Source organism: Triturus cristatus, chromosome 1_1 (assembly GCF_964204655.1).
Source record: "Triturus cristatus chromosome 1_1, aTriCri1.1, whole genome shotgun sequence".
Lineage (NCBI taxonomy): Eukaryota > Metazoa > Chordata > Amphibia > Caudata > Salamandridae > Triturus > Triturus cristatus.
In genome coordinates, this window is record NC_140579.1 from 11,087,306 (window position 1) to 11,110,328 (window position 23,023).

General features: G+C 47.4%; 1 protein-coding gene across 1 annotated transcript in view; it reads left to right on the plus strand.

Moving 5' to 3' along the window:
- LOC146869119 (chitotriosidase-1-like) overlaps window positions 1-23,023 on the plus strand; it is a 69,519-nt gene that overhangs the window by 24,756 nt on the left and 21,740 nt on the right. Inside the window, exons 4-8 of the mRNA XM_085615060.1 lie at window positions 7,323-7,379; window positions 7,848-8,019; window positions 20,089-20,213; window positions 21,631-21,754; window positions 22,422-22,604. Coding sequence (XP_085471186.1) covers window positions 7,323-7,379; window positions 7,848-8,019; window positions 20,089-20,213; window positions 21,631-21,754; window positions 22,422-22,604 — 661 coding nt within the window. The remainder of the gene's footprint in view (window positions 1-7,322; window positions 7,380-7,847; window positions 8,020-20,088; window positions 20,214-21,630; window positions 21,755-22,421; window positions 22,605-23,023) is intronic.

Here is a 23,023-nt window from a genome sequence, read left to right on the forward strand (position 1 = left end):
GAAAAAAAGCTCATTCATAAACTAAGTTTTCGGAGCTTTGCAAATTTCCAGTGAATCAGTGAATATGCAATTGACATCTCTATACATACACTCTTCTCCCTGGGTGATCTAGTTTTGCTCTAAAACTTATAAATTAATACATTTTATTCCAAAAGATAGCCCCTTTTTTGACACATCTTGACTATGTGCCACCATCCACTGATTATATAAATTGAACATCTGAAAACACATGTAATGTGCTTGAACATATCTTATTTAGGAGCTTATGTGTTTAAAATAACATAATTTAGTATAAAAAGTGGGGGTGGGTGTAAATTGTGTAATTACTTGTAGCATACTCACGCAGAATTACTTAAAAGTTCAGCAAGATTGTGCTGAATTATGCAAAATGAGTAATTCTGCATTTAACCCTATTTTCTTACTGCAAACGTCCCTCCTTACATCCCCTACTCAAGCATTTGATTATACCTTTTGGGGGGCATCCCAACATTTTTATGATTGCTGGTAAATAATTCAACTGATCAAGAAACATGAAATTAATTATAGATCTTTAGTATTCCAACAATTTGCTATAATCGCTGGGGCAGTAAAATAATAAAGTCTGATGTTAGGTAAGGTCATCCCTCCATAGTCTTTATTAACCTCTAATCTTTTAATATGTATTTTACTTTTTTGCATCTCTGGAGAGTGATTGGAAAATATTAATGAGGCAGTATGTTCTAAATCTATTTTCAATTTTAGTATAGATAATATAGCCCTTAACAGTAGCTTTAACGTGTCCCAAACAACAAGACGTTTGCTACGGCTATGTTTATCTATAAAAATACCTTAATGAAATTGCCCAGGTCATGTATCAGAGATTCATCCTGCATAATAATTTGTCAAACATCCATCTGGTAATGGGACAGCACAGTAACTTTAGTTCTAATTCAAATATATATATATATTCACTGAAAAAAACACAGGTTTCAGGGATGTTATAGTTAGTTGGACATTTCACTCGTACAAAACCAGAGAAATTCGACCGTTATAGTTAGTTGAGCTAACTATAACTCGTCATCAGCAATGCACTGCTGATGACGTCACATATTACATCATTCACTTAGCTTAGCCACCCTCAACACCCGCTCACTTCAGAAACATAGCCTAGAGGTCTTTACACTCCTTCAAGACGACACTCTGGATATTTTAGGTATCACAGAAACATGGCTTGAAGAGTCCTCAACCCCGGACTTGGTAGCTGCTATGCCTCCGAACTAAGGAGCCCTCTACCACAATAGACCTGGCAGTTCTAGAGGGGGGGGTTGCAATTCTCCACAACCACCAATCAAAGGCTGAGACCCTTTGTACAGAAAGTATCGAGGGTGCTGATGTTTTAGGGGCAAAATTCAGCTCCTAGACTGATTGTCTGGTTATCCTGATAGTGTATCGCCCACCGCGTACGGCGCCCAGGTTCATTGAACTTTTTACGGAATTAGTCCACGACCTCCACTCACGGTACCAGTGTATGGTGGTGATGGGGGACTTCAACCTGCACTGGGAGCAAATGCCCAAAGATAACCAGGCTAAACAGCTGGACGAAGCGATGACCTCTTTAGAACTCGGTGAGTGGATGGGCCCACTCATGAGGACGGCCATACACTCGATCTGGTTTGGCCATCACATCCGCTTACCAGCTCTATAGTCATTAGTCCCTGCTCTTGTGTCAGACCATTATGTAATTCATGGCCAGTTACCACCTACTAAACAAACAGTCAGTCCACCCTCAGAGTGGAAAGTGTCGCGGAGTTGGAACAAGATCAGAGTTGAAGACTTGATTACTATTCTCCATAAGTCTACCACTCCAACGATAATAGAGGGAGATCTTGATAAAGAAAGCACCGCCCTTGCGACAAGGCTCAAGAATACCATTGACACGGTAGCTCCAGCCCGCAGGGAAAGAATAAGGGACAAGGGGAAAGGGGCCCCCTGGTTCAATGATGCTTTGAGAAACATGAAACAAACACTTCGACGGTGCGAGAGAGCCTGCCGGAAAGCGTATGACCCAGGTGCCCGGTCAGACTATCACTCGACGTTTGCAGTGTATAAAAAGGCTATTCTGACTAGGAAAGCAGAATTCTACAAAGCTGTAACGCCCTGAACGTCTCAGGATCGTTTAACAGACACGACAATGAGGACGCAACCACTTGTGAAGGGTTAGTTCTTTTAATGAAGGCAAATAAAATACAAAGAACAAACAAAAGTTATAGTCACTGGAATCCTCCAGGCTAAGTACGTTACCAGCCCACAGCACGGATGGTCCTAACCGTCCTCTGCATATACGCCGATCCCGGCGTATGCCAACAGAGGGCAGAAATGAAATGGCCGACAATGCCAATCGGTAGGCTGTGAGGGGCACGAAGAGTGTTGGGGAGAATCGAGGAGTCAGGGAAACACCCAGCCGGGGTCTCTACCTGAAGGGAGCAGCCGCTCAACCTCTTCCTCAGACTGCACCGGGACGCGGAGTCACCTCCTGGTGATGCGTCACCGATACCCCAATCACAAGCAAGAAGACTGAACCGAGAGCAGCCGCTCGATCGATCCTGTGGACTTCCGAGTCTGTAACGCGGCAAACACCTCCTGGTGTGCGTTACAGCTGGCAGTCCCTGTGTCTCTGGTCGGGCTGGGAGTTACGACTCCAACCAGCAAAAGCGCCACTGCGCTTGGACTCAGCCGAGTCAAAAAGCGAAGCTCAATGGTTGACCGGTAGAGCTTCCGGGTCCTTCACAGGTGACGATGGGGCAATACACGGCCCAGGGAGTAACGACTCGACCTACCTCCGTTCTTGCCTTACTGGAGCACCACTCCGGAACACTGCTCTTCACGAAGCAGGTACGTCGGTGTAAACACAATATCCGACAGCCTTGTACCTCCCGGTTCCTCCCTTTATAGGGCGTGTTTTCCTTGAGTTATGTAACAGCTCTCCTGTTTACATAAGGGCGTGTTTCCCTTGAGTTATGTAACAGCTCTCCTGTTTACATAAGGGCGTGTTTCCCTTGAGTTATGTAACAGCTCTCCTGTTTACATAAGGGCGTGTTTCCCTTGAGTTATGTAACAGCTCTCCTGTTTACATAAGGGCGTGTTTCCCTTGTATGACAGGAATTCTTGACAAAAGCAAAGATTGCGGCGGCTGATAACCCACAAAAGGAGACCTTCCGGATCCTAAAAGACAAGAGAAGGAACAGAAGCCCTCCTTTTGTCGAGATGACTGCAATAAATTCCAGTCCTTTTTTACAATGAAAGTTAAAGATCTCGTAATGGAAATTTATATAACCCCCTTGTTCCCTTGCTCGGTAATTCCAACATTCACGCCCCCCCCACGGTCGATAATCTACTGACCGCGTTCCCCTTGCTCACTAATGACTCCCTGTCTCTTTTAATAGGACAGGTAAAATCAGGATCGCCGGCTGACCCCTGTCCGCCAAGGATACTCAAGGTGGCTTTCCTCGGGATTGAAAGCGAGGTCCTCTCACTGCTTAATCAATCCCTGGAAACTGGGTACATCCCTGCTAACTTTAAGGAGGCCTGTGTCATCCCACTTCTAAAAAAACCTGGGGCTGATATGAAGAATCTAAAAAATTTCAGGCCAATTTCCTAGCTGCCATTTCTTGCCAAAGTACTTGAACAGCACGTGCTATACTCCCTCTCACACCACCTAAAGGATAACCACCGTTGACAATTTAATCAGGCAGGGTTCAGGGCTCATCATAGCACGGAAGTGGTCATGTTGTCCGTACTGGATGACCTGAGACATAATATATATATTACCTACTGGCGGTCGCCAGTAGGTAGTTATAGTTAGGACCCCTTTTCCATAGGAAAACCTCAACATTCTATTTTGAATAACTTTGGCGCCGGTCAATGAATCCTCGCGAATTTCTCAAAATAGGTGGGGCGCTACGCTCCGCTCCTACCCTGAAAGTCTCGGGGGGATTCGTCAAGCGGGGGCTGAGATAAAAGGGGGGTCCCAAAACGCGTTTTTCCCATGCATTTTTCCATAGGACCTTTAGAACGAGCTACAGCCCGAACGGCTGAACAGAATTACTAGAAATTTGGCAGAGAGGTAGTCCCTAGGTCAAGGAAGTGCCTTTTGTAGGTTTGGTGTAAATCTGTTCAGTAGATTCTGAGAAAATAGCCTTTAAATCAATATATATATCTGAGCCCGCTTACGGTACGCTTACCGTACGCTTACCGTAAGCGTACGGTGGCGTGCGCGAGCGCGATTCTGATTGGCCCTTAGATCTTAGTAAACATTCGAATCGGCCGAAACCAGGAAGCGGCGTCCGCCATTTTGTCTCTCGCACTGAGTGTTATTTATCAAACATGATGGCCAAAAACATGTTACGGGGCTGTTTTGACAACTCCCTCCCACATAGTCATGTTGAGGGAGTCCCCAAACATCCCCCAAGAGCAAAAACGGTTTTATTTTTTTTTCGGTAATTTCGCGGAGTACGCTTACCGTACGCTTACCGTAAGCGTACGGTAAAAAAATATAAAAAAAAAAAACACTATCCACACTTACCCCACCCCCTGTGCCTTTGGTGGGCGAAGGCCAACAAATGTGCAGGGCTTATTAATAGTGAAAAAAAACTAAATTTTGGCAACATGAAATTATAAAATCGAAATAAAAAAAACACTATCCACATTGACCCCACCCCCTGTGCTTTTGGTGGCCGAAGGCCTCAAATGTACAGGGCTTATTAAAGTTGATAAAAACCGTGCACGGAACGAACTGCGTTAAGTGGGCGCGCACGCCTCGAATGGCGTAAAGTAACTTAGCATTTAAAAAACCGTACAAATTCACTGAAAAAACCATAGGTTTCACACACGTTATAGTTAGGAATTAGCATTTAAAAAACCTTGCAAATTCACTGAAAAAACCATAGGTTTCACACATGTTATAGTTAGCGGAAATTTTACTGATAAAAAACCAGTGAAATTGCCCCGTTATAGTTAGTGCTGGCAACTATAACTCACGCGACCGCAATCCTCTGCTGATGCTAATACTGTATTTAGACACTTATTTGCCCATGTCTTCTTCCATACATTTTTAGCTATACATATTTTACAAATATTTTTTTTTCATAAAGACACATATGTCATCAGCAGAAGATTGCGGTCGCGTGAGTTATAGTTGCCAGCACTAACTATAACGGGGCAATTTCACTGGTTTTTTATCAGTAAAATTTCCGCTAACTATAACATGTGTGAAACCTATGGTTTTTTCAGTGAATTTGCAAGGTTTTTTAAATGCTAATTCCTAACTATAACGTGTGTGAAACCTATGGTTTTTTCAGTGAATATATATATATATATATATATATACAAAACACACTGTGGGTAACAGGAAAATTGCCCGGCGCTTCACGAATCTCAGATACTGATCCCCACCAGTATTCTTTAGATTAGTATATCAAAAACCATCACTGAGAAATCCACACATAAGACATCAATAAAAATCAAATCTTCTTAGTTCAATTCTTTTTGTTTTTATTTATTTTTTCTTAAGCAGTCAAAACATAGCCTCAGTCTGTACAAAGTCAACACGTGTTTCGCGCTCCACTTAGCTTCTTCAGGGCTGTTTACAAACATAGAACATTACAATTAGAATCTAAACAAAATACAACTTGAAATTCAGCATAGTAAATCTATTTAACAACTCAGATGTGAACTCTATGCACATCTATACAATTACAAATTATATTTGCCTCCACGTTCTCTACACCTTCTCCTTTAGGGGCTACAGAAACCATACAACACCTGGTATTCCCAGGCGGTCTCCCATCCAGGTACTAACCAGGCCTGACCCTGCTTAGCTTCAGAAATCAATTGAGCACATATCTTCCTTCTCCACAAGCAGTTAGCCTAACACCTTTTTTCTTTCACCGTACTTATACATCTATTTATCTATTTATTTAAGCAAATAAAAAAATAAAAAATAAAAAAAAGCTCATTTACCTTTTATAGTCTCTTGATTTTGCTATTTTTTTTTTCATCTTCTAAAGTCAGCACTTGTACTTACACAAAAATAATTCTAAATTGGTGAAAAAATATTACCATTATTTGAACTCTAGTAAGGACTTCCAACTAGTTTTCTGTAAATATTTATTTATTTTATTATTTAATTCCATAAGTCTCACCTTATAACGATTTTATTCTCCAAGTTCTAAGTTCATCATTGTCAGTATTTCTTAATGTATTAAGTTCCCCTTGATAAGGTTTGTGAAGAGTAAATAAAACATTTCTTTAGCATCAACCTTACATTTCTATTAATACTCTTTTGGCAATTGATTCATTAGCCACTCTACCATCTCCTTAATACACTCTATATTAGAGGCAGAGATTATGTCCTTACACTTATAAATCCCTTAAAACCAGTAGTTCCCTCCCCAAGAAAGTTATAGTTAATCAAGTTAGAGAATATTATATAACGTATCCACTACGGGGAGACTGATACTATTTAAGGATCTAGGAACCTAATGATATACTCTCTAACTTGATATTTATTCACTGAAAAAACCACAGGTAACAGGCTCAGATTTCACTCATACAAACCATTATAAATGAACGGTCATTCAGTTGACATATTGTTATGATCTCTGTAGAAAGACACCTGGAGCCAGTATGTATAATTAGTCTTCTTTATTCAGTCTCCAGTTCTGGTTACAACTGTCTCTACTCCAGCCAGCCTAGTGTGGTACCAGCCCCACCAGGAGCAGCCTCCCTAGCTGCTCAGCCCATCTCTAACTGCCAACACTCATCCACTCAGACACCCAGGCATTCCACGCATCACAGGCACACCAACATTCCATGACCATCTCACGCTCTGGCTGAGCAGCTAGTGGCAGCAGGGCTGGACTACATGTTATACAATTAAGTAGGGTATAACACATATGTTAGAAATGTTGTTGCTCAGTAGTACACAAAAAATAGTAATTTAGCTTAGTATATATCTATAAGTCTCAAAAGCATTTGTGAAACACTTACACTCAGTGAAGGATGTCATCAGCGATGTCATTTGCGATGTCATGAGTGATGTCACTGACCATGTCATGAGTGATGTAATATGTGAGGTTATTAGCAGTGCATTACGGGGGCGTGAGTTATAGTTAGCTCAGGTAACTATAACTGTTTAATTTAAATGGTTTTGTACGAGTGGAATCTGAGCCTAACTATAACGTCCTTACAAGTGTCTCAGGAGGTGATATTGTTAAACCTCTTGGGTGAGATTTTGCACGGAAAGTCATCATTCTAAATAATAAAAGAGTTTTTTTGATCCATAGGAATCCCGAACTTCTCACCCTGTTGGCGATTGGAGGATGGACCTTTGGCACGGCAAAGTAAGAGCTGCTTTTAGAATCAAAATGTTCTACTTTGGGATGCAAGTGTGGTCAGTGATCTACATTGACAAACCAACAGAGAGTAGAGTTGGGAGGACATAGTGAGTAAGACTATGAAGGAGACAGCGAAGTCTGAGAAGATGTTCCATGAAGTTAGAGAAGGGACTAGTCAGTGAGATTAGAGATGGACATAGGTCTAAACTCAGGGCTGAAAGGGGACAAATAAAGTGAAGTTGTAGATGATTACTGAAATTTGTGGTTGTGCTTCTGTTCAAGTGGTAGACTGAAGCTGGGGATTATATCCAAATATTTTATGAGGTTCCAAGCTTTCATTAAAGTTGAAATTGATAAGTAAAGTCACAAAGTTAGAAATGTCAATACTGATTACCACAGTGATTGCAGTTGACGATCCAGGGTATAAAAGATGCCCAGGTAGCAAGAGCGCCTTGTGATTGATCAGTTTTGTAGATTCACAGCTATGTCGGCCTCTGCGGCGAACCGTAAAATATTCATTGAGTCGGTGATTGACTGGCTGCGTTTGTATGGATTCGACGGACTGGACCTGGATTGGGAGTACCCAGGGAATGCGGACAGAGGGAGCCCTCCAGAGGACAAGCAGCGCTTCACCGTCCTGGTTCAGGTCAGAGAACTTGTATAACGTTGAAATCTATGCAGAGACTGCCCTACGTGTAGGGAGCAGCTGAGGCCATTCCTAACACTGTCACAGGCACACAGTAAATGGCTAAAATCTGATGAACTTGTCATTAGAAGCCATTTTTGATAGCAGGGGGTTGTCTTATCATACTGAGATTGTACAATATTGCCATACCGAAAGGATAGTAGAGCTGGGACACAGCCAGTGATTGGCACACATTTAACGCTCTTTGCTGTCATATTGGCTAATTCATCACACACTGCCCATTTTCCTTCTAGCCCCGCTCGCAGTGTCCAAGGGCCTCCCTCGCCTATGTATAGCCTCAGCTTCTCACAAGGACCATTGATTCCCATTGCCTCACCCTGTATTCCTACTCAATGCAAGCCACTCATACTGTCTACCCATGCAGCTGTGGTTGTGTCTTACTCCTCAAACTGTCTCTCCATCAACCCTCTATCCCCTGCTCTTCACAATTTCTCCATGTATTCTCGGACCCCACTCACTACATCCATTTTGGCCCGGCTCCTCACACTGGGCCAAATTCCCAAAAATCTGACTGTGTCTATAGCAGACGGACACACAAAGATTCACAAACAACTCTGAAAGCAGCCATAAAAATGGATTCACAGAGCCAGGATGGCCATCGTCTTGCATGCACTGATGTCACTCACGAGTATTTATTAGGAATACCTCTAGGGTTAATGAGTGTTTCTAGGGGAGCATCAGGCTATTTAGTCGAGGGAATGCAATGTAAATGAGGTGAGCATCCATCGAAACACTACTCCAGGGTGTAACTCAAGCCACTGAAGCCTTGAGGCATGGAGGGACCTCACCCCTTTAGTGGGCCCCAAACACTTCAGGGGTCCCCATCCAGGCCAAGGTCAATGCTTATATGTCAGCTATGGGAGACACAGGGTCCCCTCGTCACATTCCACAGAGGAGACCCCTCAGTTTACATCATGCTGCTGTACTACTCTCTGAGTATACACTGAGATTAAAACATAGTTGTGATGACAAACAAACATCCTAATTCCAGGCAGATGGGGTTTCCACACGTGTGTACTCCGCCTAGGATTGGGAGTAATAAGCATGGTGCAAAAGTTGAAAATCACAAACTAGTCTGAAGCAAGCCAAATAAAATCTTAAATCTACTCAATGAATTTGCAACTGCCCAGGTACCCATAAATGTACCATTATTGTCTGATTCAGACTCACTGTCGTTCCATGTGCCCCTGTCTCTTCAACCAGTGCCCATGTGTGCCCATCTCCCTAGGCTGCCTGCCATGTGGGTCCATCTTTTTATATGTGCCCTGGCTTCCTCCCAGCATATGTCCATGTGCTTTATCCTCTGTACACTGTTCATGTGAGAGTGCATTTCACACTGTTTGTCCCTTTGCCCTTTGCTCCTCACACTGTGTTCATGTGCCTCTGGGGTACACACACTTTTTGCATTTCTGCCCGACTCCCGAGCTCCCCCCAGTGCCTGCCTGTGAGCCCCGAGCTACCCTGACTGTCTGTACCTTCCTTCAACACCCCTCATAGAATGTCCATATTACCCCTTACTCTTTCACTGCCTGTTCATGCTGCCCCCTCCTCGCTCTGTAAACTTGTGCCAGTGGCCATGTCTCCTCACATGGTCTATTGTGATTCCCAGGCTCCTCACATGTTGTTTTTGTTCCATGGCTCCTTACAAAGTCCAGTCATGTGCCCTTTGCCCTTCACACGGTGATCATGTCCCATAGCTTCGTCCTGTGCCAGTCCATATGCCCCTCCTCCCCACACGCTGTCCATCTTCCATGGCTTCCCAAACCACCTTTCCTTGTTCCGCAGCCCTGCTAAGTGATGGACAGTGAGATGTGTTCACATCCTAACTTTCACCTCGGGGGATAAGTAGATGCCCCCCTCACCCCAACTCCTGACCAATCTCTCCATACCTCTAAATGCCCCGCAGAAAATGTAGGGGAATGTCTGCTGCTCTGGGGATAATGAGGGCTTCTTAGTACAGTGCTTGAGAAAAGTGTGCCATTTGTAGGATTGTTCTGGGCTCCTCTGCTAATCCTTGCATCACCCAACCCCTTGCCGCACATCTAGCATCCTAGAACCGTTGCTGTAGTAGAGGAGTAAGAGTTCATAGCCATTGACTCATGGCTGGATCCTCAGTAAGCCATAACCACTCAGGGCCTCTTTTACAATAATTTGATGCATGGCAGTGCAGTAAGCCTTCCTGCTGAGCTGCCGTGCGTCAAAATAAAAGGGCAGGAATATGTTGTATCTACAAGATACGGTGCATTCCTGTTCTACTCCCCTTCACTGGCGCACAAACAGCAGCTGAGCACCAGCGCAGACACCCTTGCGTCATTTTGCAAGGTCGCCTTCGCTGAGGGGATGATTGTTTTTGTGCAGAAAGAGACACCTTCCTCTGCAGCATGCATAGAAAGAGGAAACAAGCATTTGCATTGCAGTAGGTCTCGCATTTATGCGAGTTTAAGCTATAGGCATTGAAAATTACCTGCAAGGCTTCAGAGCCAACTCCTCTCGCCAGTCGCCTCTCTTTCACCTCGGAAGTAATAGGTTTTGACAGATACTTAAACTAGATGATTGAGGGAAAAATGTGAAGAAATTCATTGATGATCGACAATAATTGAAAGATCTGCAGGAAGTAATTTTCTGAGACAGAGCTCTTTAAACTTTTAAGCAAACAGCAGTAACCCGTGTGCCGCAGTGAGAATGAGTGCACTCCTGAGGTGAGTGTGCTGTTTATGGATGGCAGAGAGTGAAAGTGCACATGTGGGAGGTGTTCATCGTGTGTTCTGGTGACAGAGAGCAGTGTTGCACTCCTGAGGTGAGTGTGCTGTTTATGGATGGCAGAGAGTGAAAGTGCACATGTGGGAGGTGTTCATCGTGTGTTCTGGTGACAGAGAGCAGTGTTGCACTCCTGAGGTGAGTGTGCTGTTTATAGATGGCAGAGAGTGAAAGTGCGCATGTGAGAGGTGTTCATCATGTGTTCTGGTGACAGAGAGCAGTGTTGCACTCCTGAGGTGAGTGCGCTGTCTATAGATGGCAGAGAGTGAAAGTGCCCATGTGGGAGGTGTTCGTCGTGTGCTCTGGTGACAGAGAGCAGTGTTGCACTCCTGAGGTGAGTGTGCTGTTTATAGATGGGAGAGAGTTAAAGTGCACATGTGAGAGGTGTTCATCGTGTGTTCTGGTGACAGAGAGCAGTGTTGCACTCCTGAGGTGAGTGTGCTGTTTATAGATGGCAGAGAGTGAAAGTGCGCATGTGAGAGGTGTTCATCGTGTGTTCTGGTGACAGAGAGCAGTGTTGCACTCCTGAGGTGAGTGTGCTGTCTATAGATGGCAGAGAGTGAAAGTGCACATGTGGGATGTGTTCGTCGTGTGCTCTGGTGTCAGAGAGCAGTGTTGCACTCCTGAGGTGAGTGTGCTGTTTATAGATGGCAGAGAGTGAAAGTGCACATGTGGGATGTGTTCGTCGTGTGCTCTGGTGTCAGAGAGCAGTGTTGCACTCCTGAGGTGAGTGTGCTGTTTATAGATGGCAGAGAGTGAAAGTGCACATGTGGGAGGTGTTCGTCGTGTGTTCTGGTGACAGAGAGCAGTGTTGCACTCCTGAGGTGGGTGCGCTGTCTATAGATGGCAGAGAGTGAAAGTGCACATGTGGGAGGTGTTCGTCGTGTGTTCTGGTGACAGAGAGCAGTGTTGCACTCCTGAGGTGAGTGCGCTGTCTATAGATGGCAGAGAGTGAAAGTGCACATGTGGGAGGTGTTCGTCGTGTGTTCTGGTGACAGAGAGCAGTGTTGCACTCCTGAGGTGAGTGCGCTGTCTATAGATGGCAGAGAGTGAAAGTGCACATGTGGGAGGTGTTCGTCGTGTGTTCTGGTGACAGAGAGCAGTGTTGCACTCCTGAGGTGAGTGCGCTGTCTATAGATGGCAGAGAGTGAAAGTGCACATGTGGGAGGTGTTCGTCGTGTGTTTGGGTGACAGAGAACAGTGTTGCACTCCTGAGGTGAGTGCGCTGTTTACAGATGGCAGAGAGTGAAAGTGCACATGTGGGAGGTGTTCGTCGTGTGCTCTGGTGACAGTGAGCAGTGTTGCACTCCTGAGGTGAGTGCGCTGTCTATAGATGGCAGAGAGTGAAAGTGCACATGTGGGAGGTGTTCGTCGTGTGTTCTGGTGACAGAGAGCAGTGTTGCACTCCTGAGGTGAGTGCGCTGTTTATAGATGGCAGAGAGTGAAAGTGCACATGTGGGAGGTGTTCGTCGTGTGCTCTGGTGACAGAGAGCAGTGTTGCACTCCTGAGGTGGGTGCGCTGTCTATAGATGGCAGAGAGTGAAAGTGCACATGTGGGAGGTGTTCATCGTGTGTTCTGGTGACAGAGAGCAGTGTTGCACTCCTGAGGTGAGTGTGCTGTCTATAGATGGCAGAGAGTGAAAGTGCACATGTGGGAGGTGTTCGTCGTGTGCTCTGGTGACAGAGAGCAGTGTTGCACTCCTGAGGTGAGTGTGCTGTCTATAGATGGCAGAGAGTGAAAGTGCACATGTGGGAGGTGTTCATCGTGTGTTCTGGTGACAGAGAGCAGTGTTGCACTCCTGAGGTGAGTGTGCTGTCTATAGATGGCAGAGAGTGAAAGTGCACATGTGGGAGGTGTTCGTCGTGTGCTCTGGTGACAGAGAGCAGTGTTGCACTCCTGAGGTGAGTGTGCTGTTTATAGACGGCAGAGAGTGAAAGTGCACATGTGGGAGGTGTTCATCGTGTGTTCTGGTGACAGAGAGCAGTGTTTCACTCCTTGGGACTGAGTGTGCTGTTTATAGACGGCAGAGAGTGAAAGTGCACATGTGGGAGGTGTTCGTCGTGTGCTCTGGTGACAGAGAGCAGTGTTGCACTCCTTGGGACTGAGTGTGCTGTTTATAGATGGCAGAGAGTGAAAGTGCACATGTGGGAGGTGTTCGTCGTGTGCTCTGGTGACAGAGAGCAGTGTTGCACTCCTGAGGTGAGTGTGCTGTTTATAGATGGCAGAGAGTGAAAGTGCACATGTGGGAGGTGTTCGTCGTGTGTTCTGGTGACAGAGAGCAGTGTTGCACTCCTGTGGTGAGTGTTGTTAGAAATGGGATTTCTGGTTGGCTAGGGCTTGCGCCAAAGCCAGACAGAAACCACCACTCTAGTCAGGGCTGGGGAGTTACACGCCAAAGATAACCCCTGCTCACCCCCTTGGTAGCTTGGCACGAGCAGTCAGGCTTATCCCTGAGGCGATGTGTAAAGCGTTTGCGCGCGCACCCAGCAACAACACCCAAGGCCCACCACAAAGGAAACTCCACACAAGGTATTCTATAAAAATAGCCTTTGTATTATACACAACACATTAGATAAAAACACACACTCTACAATGTGCCAACAGGCACGGGCAGAATTTACAAGGGATTATATATACAGGGGACAGGGCCACATGGACCACTGTCAGGAATTAGCACTTTTTAGAAATAGGAATAATACTGTAGTACAAAATAACATATGTAGCACACAACCAGTAACTACTGGTATCAGGTAAGTACCACCTATGCAACCCTAACCACCTTAGGAAAATATTGCGCAGGGAATCAGGACCTCACTAGCACCACCTGTACTAGGGAGAAAACAACCACCTAAGTATCACAATACCTGTAGGGGTAATAGAACGTTACACATGATGCATCACATTCAGAGGTGTAGGGAAGGAAAACACATGATGCCTAAAAACATTCAGAGGTGTAAAGCAAAGCACATGACGCATAAGAACACATTCAGAGGTGCAAGGATGGAACACACATGATGCCTAAAACATTCAGAGGTGTAAAACAAGGCACATGATGCATCAACACACATTCAGAGGTGCAAGGAAGGAACAATTGCGCAAGAACTCCTATGCCACCACCTGTGGCAGTCCCTGGGCCAACTGGCCTGGAAGGGGCTAGGACGCCCTGCGTTCAGTCAAGCTGCGCCAGCCAGAATGTCAATTATCCCCACCTAAACGTTGCAGCTTCCCACTAAGTGCTGGGCAGCTGTAGAACTGAGCGTGGGCGCCACTGTGCCTGGGAAAACAAATATGGCCTTTGTGGGAGCCTCGGGGCTCTACACAAACCTTCTCCCACTGGAGCGCACTCGCGCTCGGATTGGAACCATGAGGGGCACGTTGGAGCCTCACAGGCTCGAGAATCAACCAATGCGGGCCCTCGCTGGAGCTTCTCGGGGCTCGGAACACTACGGGAATGCCCCCCTCTGGTGGAGCCTCACGGGGCTCGTAAACACTGCACCGACAGCCTCCTAGAGCCTCACAGGCTCGAGAAATACTGCCCCCAAGGTTGGAGCCTTACCGGCTCGAAGAGCACTGCGCCCGCCCTCCGAGGGGGCGTCCGGCGCTCTGAGGCCCACAATGCTGCCCCCACTCACCGGGACTTGTGAAGACCTCGCCTCCTCGCTGCTTCGGCCACTGCGGCGCTGCTCTTCTCGGGGCCCCGGGGCGCAGGGTAGGCTCCTGCCTGCTCCGGGCTTACAGATCCAGCGCGAGTCTCGGGAAGGAGGCGGGGTAGGCTCCCGCCCTCCAACTTCCTGTCCTGGTTGTCCCGGCGGCCCGCCCCCGGCCCGCCTGACTTCCGGGATGTCCCGGCCCGGGTTGCAGCGGTGATTTAAGTGATTAGAGGGGTGGGCTCCCTCCGTAAATGCGATCTTCGGCGGGGTAGGCACCCGCCGCAACAACAAGCAAATAAGCGGGGTGGGCACCCGCCGACAAGCACCCAAACACGGGGTAGGCTCCCGTCACCAGCAGCACACGGGGTGGGCACCCGTTGTCACAATCACAGCGCGCCTAGCGCTATAAAGCAAAACAGCGCTCCCAACGCTATAAAGATGGCAAAGTCCAGGAAAACAGCGCGCACAGCGCTACAAAGTCCAGAAAGCGCTCCCAGGCGCTATAAGCAACGTCCAGCAACCAAAAGGTCCTTCAGAGAGCAGGGGGGCAAAGGCTGGGCCCAGAGCCAGCTCACAGGGCCCTCCAGCAGGGAGGCAGTCCCCAGTGACGGTCTCTCCTGGCGCCCAGCAGCAGCAGGCCCCCCCCTCAAGTGGATCCTGCAAGAGAACAGTTTCTGTGGGGACACAGCCCCATTTTTATACAGTCAAACCCTTTGTTCTGGGTTCAGGGTGAGGGGGAAAACCAGTCGCAGCTGGTTGGGGAGCACCCTTGATGTGCTCAGCCCCTCACTCTATTCACTGGCAGGGCTAGGGTCGTCAGTCGCACCACAGGGGGCGGGGCCAGCATTGTGTGTGTAAAACCCTGTCCTATTCAGGACCCAGGTGTACTCCTCCCACCCATCTAGCTGCTGATCTCCCCATTCACCACTGGGTGACTCATCCTGACTCTGGGGAATCCCTAGCCCGTCACATGACATGACCAGCCAATCACGCGACAGACACACTGCACACAGAAGTGCCCACTTCTAGAAGTGGCACTTCCACACTAGGTACATGCACGCCGCACACATCATCGCGCAGCATTCACTCCCACGAGTCCGCACATACCAAACTCGGGCCTGCACACCCCACGCATCAGGTACTACTAGGGACACATACATTCCCCATGCATTCCTATGGGAGGGCAGGCCTATCTCACCACATGCACTCAGAGCACGCACGCACTTTACCCTGGGACACAGGGAAAGTGCGCAGAGACCAAAAAATTACCACACCAAGTCACCAATAAAAAGCAAAAAAGTTCAGGGGTGAACCTGCCAGAAGGGCCAAGTCCAACAAGTGTGCTGTTTATAGATGGCAGAGAGTGAAAGTGCACATGTGGGAGGTGTTCATCGTGTGTTCTGGTGACAGAGAGCAGTGTTGCATTCCTGAGGTGAGTGTGCTGTTTATAGATGGCAGAGAGTGAAAGTGCACATGTGGGATGTGCTCATCGTGTGTTCTGGTGACAGAGAGCAGTGTTGCACTCCTGAGGTGAGTGTGCTGTTTATAGACGGCAGAGAGTGAAAGTGCACATGTGGGAGGGGTTCGTCGTGTGTTCTGGTGACAGAGAGCAGTGTTGCACTCCTGAGGTGAGTGTGCTCTTTATAGACGGCAGAGAGTGAAAGTGCACATGTGGGAGGTGTTCGTCGTGTGCTCTGGTGACAGAGAGCTGTGTTGCACTCCTGAGGTGGGTGCGCTGTCTATAGATGGGAGACAGTGAAAGTGCACATGTGGGAGGTGTTAGTCGTGTGCTCTGGTGACAGAGAGCAGTGTTGCACTCCTGAGGTGAGTGTGCTGTTTATAGATGGCAGAGAGTGAAAGTGCACATGTGGGAGGTGTTCGTCGTGTGCTCTGGTGACAGAGAGCAGTGTTGCACTCCTGAGGTGAGTGTGCTGTTTATAGATGGCAGAGAGTGAAAGTGCACATGTGGGATGTGTTCATCGTGTGCTCTGGTGACAGAGAGCAGTGTTGCACTCCTGAGGTGAGTGTGCTCTTTATAGACGGCAAAGAGTGAAAGTGCACATGTGGGAGGTGTTCGTCGTGTGCTCTGGTGACAGAGAGCAGTGTTGCACTCCTGAGGTGAGTGTGCTGTCTATAGATGGCAGAGAGTGAAAGTGCACATGTGAGAGGTGTTCATCGTGTGTTCTGGTGACAGAGAGCAGTGTTGCACTCCTGAGGTGAGTGTGCTGTTAATAGATGGCAGAGAGTGAAAGTGCACATGTGGGAGGTGTTCGTTGTGTGTTCTGGTGTCAGAGAGCAGTGTTGCACTCCTGAGGTGAGTGTGCTGTTTATAGATGGAAGAGAGTGAAAGTGCACATGTGGGAGGTGTTCGTCGTGTGCTCTGGTGACAGAGAGCAGTGTTGCACTCCTGAGGTGAGTGTGCTGTTTATAGATGGCAGAGAGTGAAAGTGCACATGTGGGAGGTGTTCGTCGTGTGCTCTGGTGACAGAGAGCAGTGTTGCACTCCTGAGGTCAGTGCGCTGTTTATAGATGGCAGAGAGTTAAAGTGCGCATGTGGGAGTTGTTCGTCGTGTGCTCTGGTGACAGAGAGCAGTGTTGCACTCCTGAGGTGAGTGTGCTGTTTATAGATGGCAGAGAGTGAAAGTGCACATGTGGGAGGTGTTCGTCGTGTGTTCTGGTGACAGAGAGCAGTGTTGCACTCCTGAGGTGAGTGTGCTGTTTATAGATGGCAGACAGTGAAAGTGCACATGTGGGAGGTGTTCGTCGTGTGCTCTGGTGACAGAGAGCAGTGTTGCACTCCTGTGGTGAGTGCGCTGTTTACAGAATGCAGAGAGTGAAAGTGCACATGTGGGAGGTGTTCATCGTGTGCTCTGATGACAGAGAGCAGTGTTGCTCTCCTGAGGTGAGTGTGCTGTTTATAGATGGCAGAGAGTGAAAGTGCACATGTGGGATGTGTTCATCGTGTGCTCTGATGACAGAGAGCAGTGTTGCTCTCCTGAGGTGAGTGTGCTGTTTATAGATGGCAGAGAGTGAAAGTGCACATGTGGGATGTGTTCATCGTGTGCTCTGGTGACAGAGAGCAGTGTTGCACTCCTGAGGTGAGTGTGCTGTTTATAGATGGGAGAGAGTGAAAGTGCGCATGTGGTAGGTGTTCATCGTGTGTTCTGGTGACAGAGAGCAGTGTTGCACTCCTGAGGTAAGTGTGCTGTTTATAGATGGGAGAGAGTGAAAGTGCACATGTGGGAGGTGTTCGTCGTGTCCTCTGGTGACAGAGAGCAGTGTTGCACTCCTGAGGTGAGTGCGCTGTTTATAGATGGCAGAGAGTGAAAGTGCACATGTGGGATGTGTTTGTCATGTGCTCTGGTGACAGAGAACAGTGTTGCACTCCTGAGGTGAGTGTGCTGTTTATAGATGGCAGAGAGTGAAAGTGCACATGTGGGAGGTGTTCGTCGTGTGTTCTGGTGACAGAGAGCAGTGTTGCACTCCTGAGGTGAGTGTGCTGTTTATAGATGGCAGAGAGTGAAAGTGCACATGTGGGAGGTGTTCGTCGTGTGCTCTGGTGACAGAGAGCAGTGTTGCACTCCTGAGGTGAGTGTGCTGTTTATAGATGGTAGAGAGTGAAAGTGCACATGTGGGAGGTGTTCGTCATGTGCTCTGGTGACAGAGAACAGTGTTGCACTCCTGAGGTGAGTGTGCTGTTTATAGATGGCAGAGAGTGAAAGTGCACATGTGGGAGGTGTTCGTCATGTGCTCTGGTGACAGAGAACAGTGTTGCACTCCTGAGGTGAGTGTGCTGTTTATAGATGGTAGAGAGTGAAAGTGCACATGTGGGAGGTGTTCGTCGTGTGTTATGGTGACAGAGAGCAGTGTTGCACTCCTGAGGTGAGTGTGCTGTCTATAGATGGCAGAGAGCGAAAGTGCACATGTGGGAGGTGTTCATCGTGTGTTCTGGTGACAGAGAACAGTGTTGCACTCCTGAGGTGAGTGTGCTGTCTATAGATGGGAGAGAGTGAAAGTGCACATGTGGGATGTGTTCGTCGTGTGCTCTGGTGACAGAGAGCAGTGTTGCACTCCTGAGGTGAGTGTGCTGTTTATAGATGGTAGAGAGTGAAAGTGCACATGTGGGAGGTGTCCGTCGTGTGCTCTGGTGACAGAGAACAGTGTTGCACTCCTGAGGTGAGTGTGCTGTTTATAGATTGCAGAGAGTGAAAGTGCACATGTGAGAGGTGTTTGTCGTGTGCTCTGGTGACAGAGAGCAGTGATGCACACCTGAGGTGAGTGTGCTCTTCATAGATGGCAGAGAGTGAAAGTTCGGACAGCAGTGGACATGAAAGCAGGGCGTACAGATAGGTGGCCCGTGTATGCAACTCTCGCCCTCGTCCTGAGAGCCCGGGGGGGTGATGGGAGTCTCACTTCAAGATGTATGAGGGCTGAGTTAATGGAAGCGAGAGACACCCCACAAGGCAACACTGAACTGCTGGCAGAGAGAGTGCGAGCTAGACAGAGAGACGTCCCAGGTGCTGTTTCTACTCTCGGTTACTAAGGTGACTACAGGCAAGGAGACAAGAATCTGTGGCATTAAAAGACGAGTTCTGCTATGGCCTGTTATTTCAGCGTGTACATTTATGCAAGCCCCTGTTTGTCAGCAGACACACACCAGAAGCATAGGCTCCTGCGGGTCACCGGAAAAATGTAGCTCAGAAGCAAGTACTGCTCATGATGAGCGCCGTGCTGATTATGTATAATTAACAGCGCGACGCTCGTGATTAGCTCCGTGATGATTATGTATGCGCAAGTGGGGCCTTAAAAAGAAAGTTCCCTTTCGATACACCTGAACAACAAAGAGTGGACGAAAACTGTAGTTAGGCGGTGCTGCTTCCAGAATAAACGGAAGTGACGCATCGGATCTACAGCCAATAATAAGCCTGCATAGAAAAGCAATGCCAGAGTTTACTAATGGCAAGCGGCAGGAGAAATTACTGGGCAATAGGTGGAGTTTCACCCCTGATACAGATAACTTGATGTCTCGGAGAGACAGTGCGTGCGCGCCGCCTAGGCAAGACCTAAAAAGGAGGAGAAATACAAGTATTTCTCCTCGTTGCACCTCCTTATGCCTCCCTTGGGTAGGCGTAGGATTCTGGCGCCTTCCCAGGTTTACAAAATGTAAATCTGGGAATGCCTCAAGTTCCATGGATGTGACGTGGGAACACTCACAGCAACAATAGTGGAACGCCCCTTTCAAGCAGAGTTATGTGTGAAAGGGAAACATTTTTACAAGGCCATGAAAAGTCATGCAGGGTGACTTTACATGGCCGTGTAAATATGGGGAAGGCCATTGTGCTGCCAGTGCATCAATAAATGTGACGCACTGGCGGCGCAGTGGGCTAGTAAATAAGCCCCTCGAAAAGCTCATGGAACAGGAAGATGGTAAGGGAGGAGTGACATTGTAGGTGAACAAGTGAAGCGGTGAGAAGGTTTCACATTGACGCAGGTCCCCCAAATTAAGTGTATTGATCATGGTGACGTACTGTTGCAGACAAATATCCCTTGCAGTTTATGGAATGCATAAGAATTGTGACTCTTGTCTGTATTTTTCACCAGGAACTGCTTGAAGCTTTTGAAGCCGAAGGCAAAGCGACAGGGCGCCCCAGACTGCTTGTCGCTGCGGCTGTGTCTGGTGCCAAAGGAACCATTGACACTGGATACGAAATAAAAAAAATTGGAGAGTAAGTACCCCAAATGGAGTTGACGGCTACCATCAAAAAGAAACTGATGCAACCTTTCACTTTAGGAAGACATTGCATGCACACAGAGGCTTTCACTGAAGGTCTCTCTGAAGCGCAAACCAGTGGGTTGGGTTTGATATCCTCACTCTCGCGTTCCTCCTGAAGGATGGACTCGTCTGACTTTTCACCTTTTTTACCTTGTGTGACAAAGACCTCTTGTTGGCACCTTCCGTAGGGCGGATGGGAGTAAACCCACAGTAGGGGCGATGGCCATAGAGTTGGCTAATGGAGGCTGATTAATCTTGTTGGAGTAATAGCGCCCGGGACCTAGTTTGGGAAATTTCATTTTAACTTATGACAATGAAAAGTTATTAGTGTCTGTGGCCTGTGTGGCACATGGAGCTTGTAAGCTTTTTGAGGCGGTGTACCATCTCCTCTGATGAGTGATGGCGCTTATCTCCAGTCCTAGGCAGTGAGTGGCGGCCGCTCTGTGATGGGCACTGTCATGTCTCAGGGCCTTGGGTTCTACAGCACTAGGAAACATGAGGCCCGGCAGTTCTAACTCTTGCCACTGCTGGGAACTTTCCAACATGCACATGCTGCCAGTGTCTTACTTCCGGCGAAATCTCTGCCTAATGGTGATTATACAGACATTAGCATAACTACACTTCCGGATCATTTGGTCAGAGCTCGTCTTTGGTGACTCTGCCACGTGTATGGGGTGGGCTGAGACGCAAATGAATCGGCAATGGATTCCACAGCCCACTTCCATCGTGGCCGCGAGAGTGTTGGTGTGTTTGGTGACAGGGAGGAGAGAACGCAGGTAAAGACTTAAGGGTTGGATCCAGGGAATTGGTTATTTGATGACTGGTGCAGACACCTGACGCGACTCCCTTGGTGTATTTGGCTCTCCAGTAGCAGCTTGGTTAAGAAGGCAATGGTCACTAGCAGGTGGTATAATTTTGGGACCAGATAATGCAATAAAAACATAACTCCTCCGAATCTGAAAGGGGAGGAGGACGGGCAGCATTTAGAGTTTAAATTAGTAATTGCAGGTTTTGCTCACCATATCTAGCTGTTTATTCAGTATCCAGTTGTCACCTAAAGCATTAATCCTAGGTTTCTTGGCTAGTTTGTAAGAAGATTCTTCCTCTAAATATTTGGGTAATGCTGGAAATAGGACTGGGTTTACCCAGAGTGTGTGGCACCCACAACCCTTCGTTAACTTGCGCTCCTTTGGTTCTGGAATTCCTTTGTGAAGACTCTGCTAGCTGTGGCGCTGCACCAGTTTTTACAGTGTGGATAATTCTGACCTATTGCCTTTCTAATGTCTGTATATCCAGGTGTGTCTCAAAACTCTCGACACGAATAACTTGCCGTACTTAGATAAGTGATTGTGTGTATTTGTTTTTGTAAGACTTCTAGATTTCATCAGCGTAATGACCTATGACTTCCATGGACCCTGGGACAGGACCACAGGCTTCAACAGTCCTCTGAATAAAGGCAGCAACGACTGGGGAGGCTACGCGTACTACAACTGCGTAAGAGCGCTCCTCCATCTCTGATACATCTCTGGACATGTTGAAAAGGACGGAGTTTTTTAGAGTTTGGTGGATATGGGGAATCTGTCAAAAAGGAGCACATGGCTTGTCCGCCAAACTCATGGTTCGTCTCTGTCATTTTAAAGGTGCCTTATTTCAGGGGGTGGAACCTCAGCTGGCTTTGTGGCCTGAAACCTTAGACTAACGGCCCCCCCACAACAGTGCAGTTGGTTAATGTAGGTCAGGACCACCGCCTCTTTAGGGCGGTCCATGTGCAGTACATTGTTTTGGGTCGGGATCGCCCGACACAGCCTGAAGCCCTGAAGGGCCAGCAACAGAAATGACCCCCATGAGCTGGGAGAAAACTCTGTGCATCAGGGCCAGCTGTGCTTCTTTTTGTCTTTCGATAATAACAAACTTTTGGAAAACAAAACATTTACCTAAGGCCATAGGAACAGTCAGTTGCCATTATTGAGTAATGCATTAATGACTGTAGGAGTAATGGCTGTTCTTTGTGAACTATAAAAGCCACTGTGTCATTTATGTGTCCACTTTAAGACCTGGGCTTTGCTAACTATAGGATGGAAGCACATTGTGCAGCAAACTTTGATGTGTTCCAATACACTCTCTCTCACTCTTGACCACATTGCTGTGATTGTGTCTCCAGGAGTATGCTATGAATTACTGGAAGGAGAAGGGCGCACCAGCGGAGAAGCTACTGATGGGATTTCCAACATATGGGCGGTCGTTCACCATCCCTGGCTACGACACAAAGCCGGGAGCTCAGATCACTGGCCCAGGCTCCCCCGGTGAATATACCAAGGAGCCAGGCATCCTAACCTATTTTGAGGTGAGCATCCCTTACAAATTCTTAACACCAAAGTGTCATTTGCTACCTGAATTTGCAATGAATGAATGAATGAATGAATGGTACACAGCTGCTCAAACCTGGGCTTCCCAGTGCTGAAGATCAGTCAGTGATTAAGCGGAGTAAGAAGAACAAGTGTAGCTATGAGTAAAAGAGGCAGGTTTTGATTTGTGGCTGAAAAAATGTTCAGATGTAACAGAGCGAATGTGCAATGGCCAGGAGTTCCAGAGTTTGGCAGCACCAAAAGCGGAGGAGCGACCGCCATCATGGGATCTGTGGAATCAAGGAAAAGTAAGACGTCTAAGTCCAGATAATCCCCAAGGCTCTGCCAGTGCATACCAGGAAAACAGATCCAGAAGATATTTGGGGCCTTTGTCCTGAACTGCCCTAATGTAAAAACA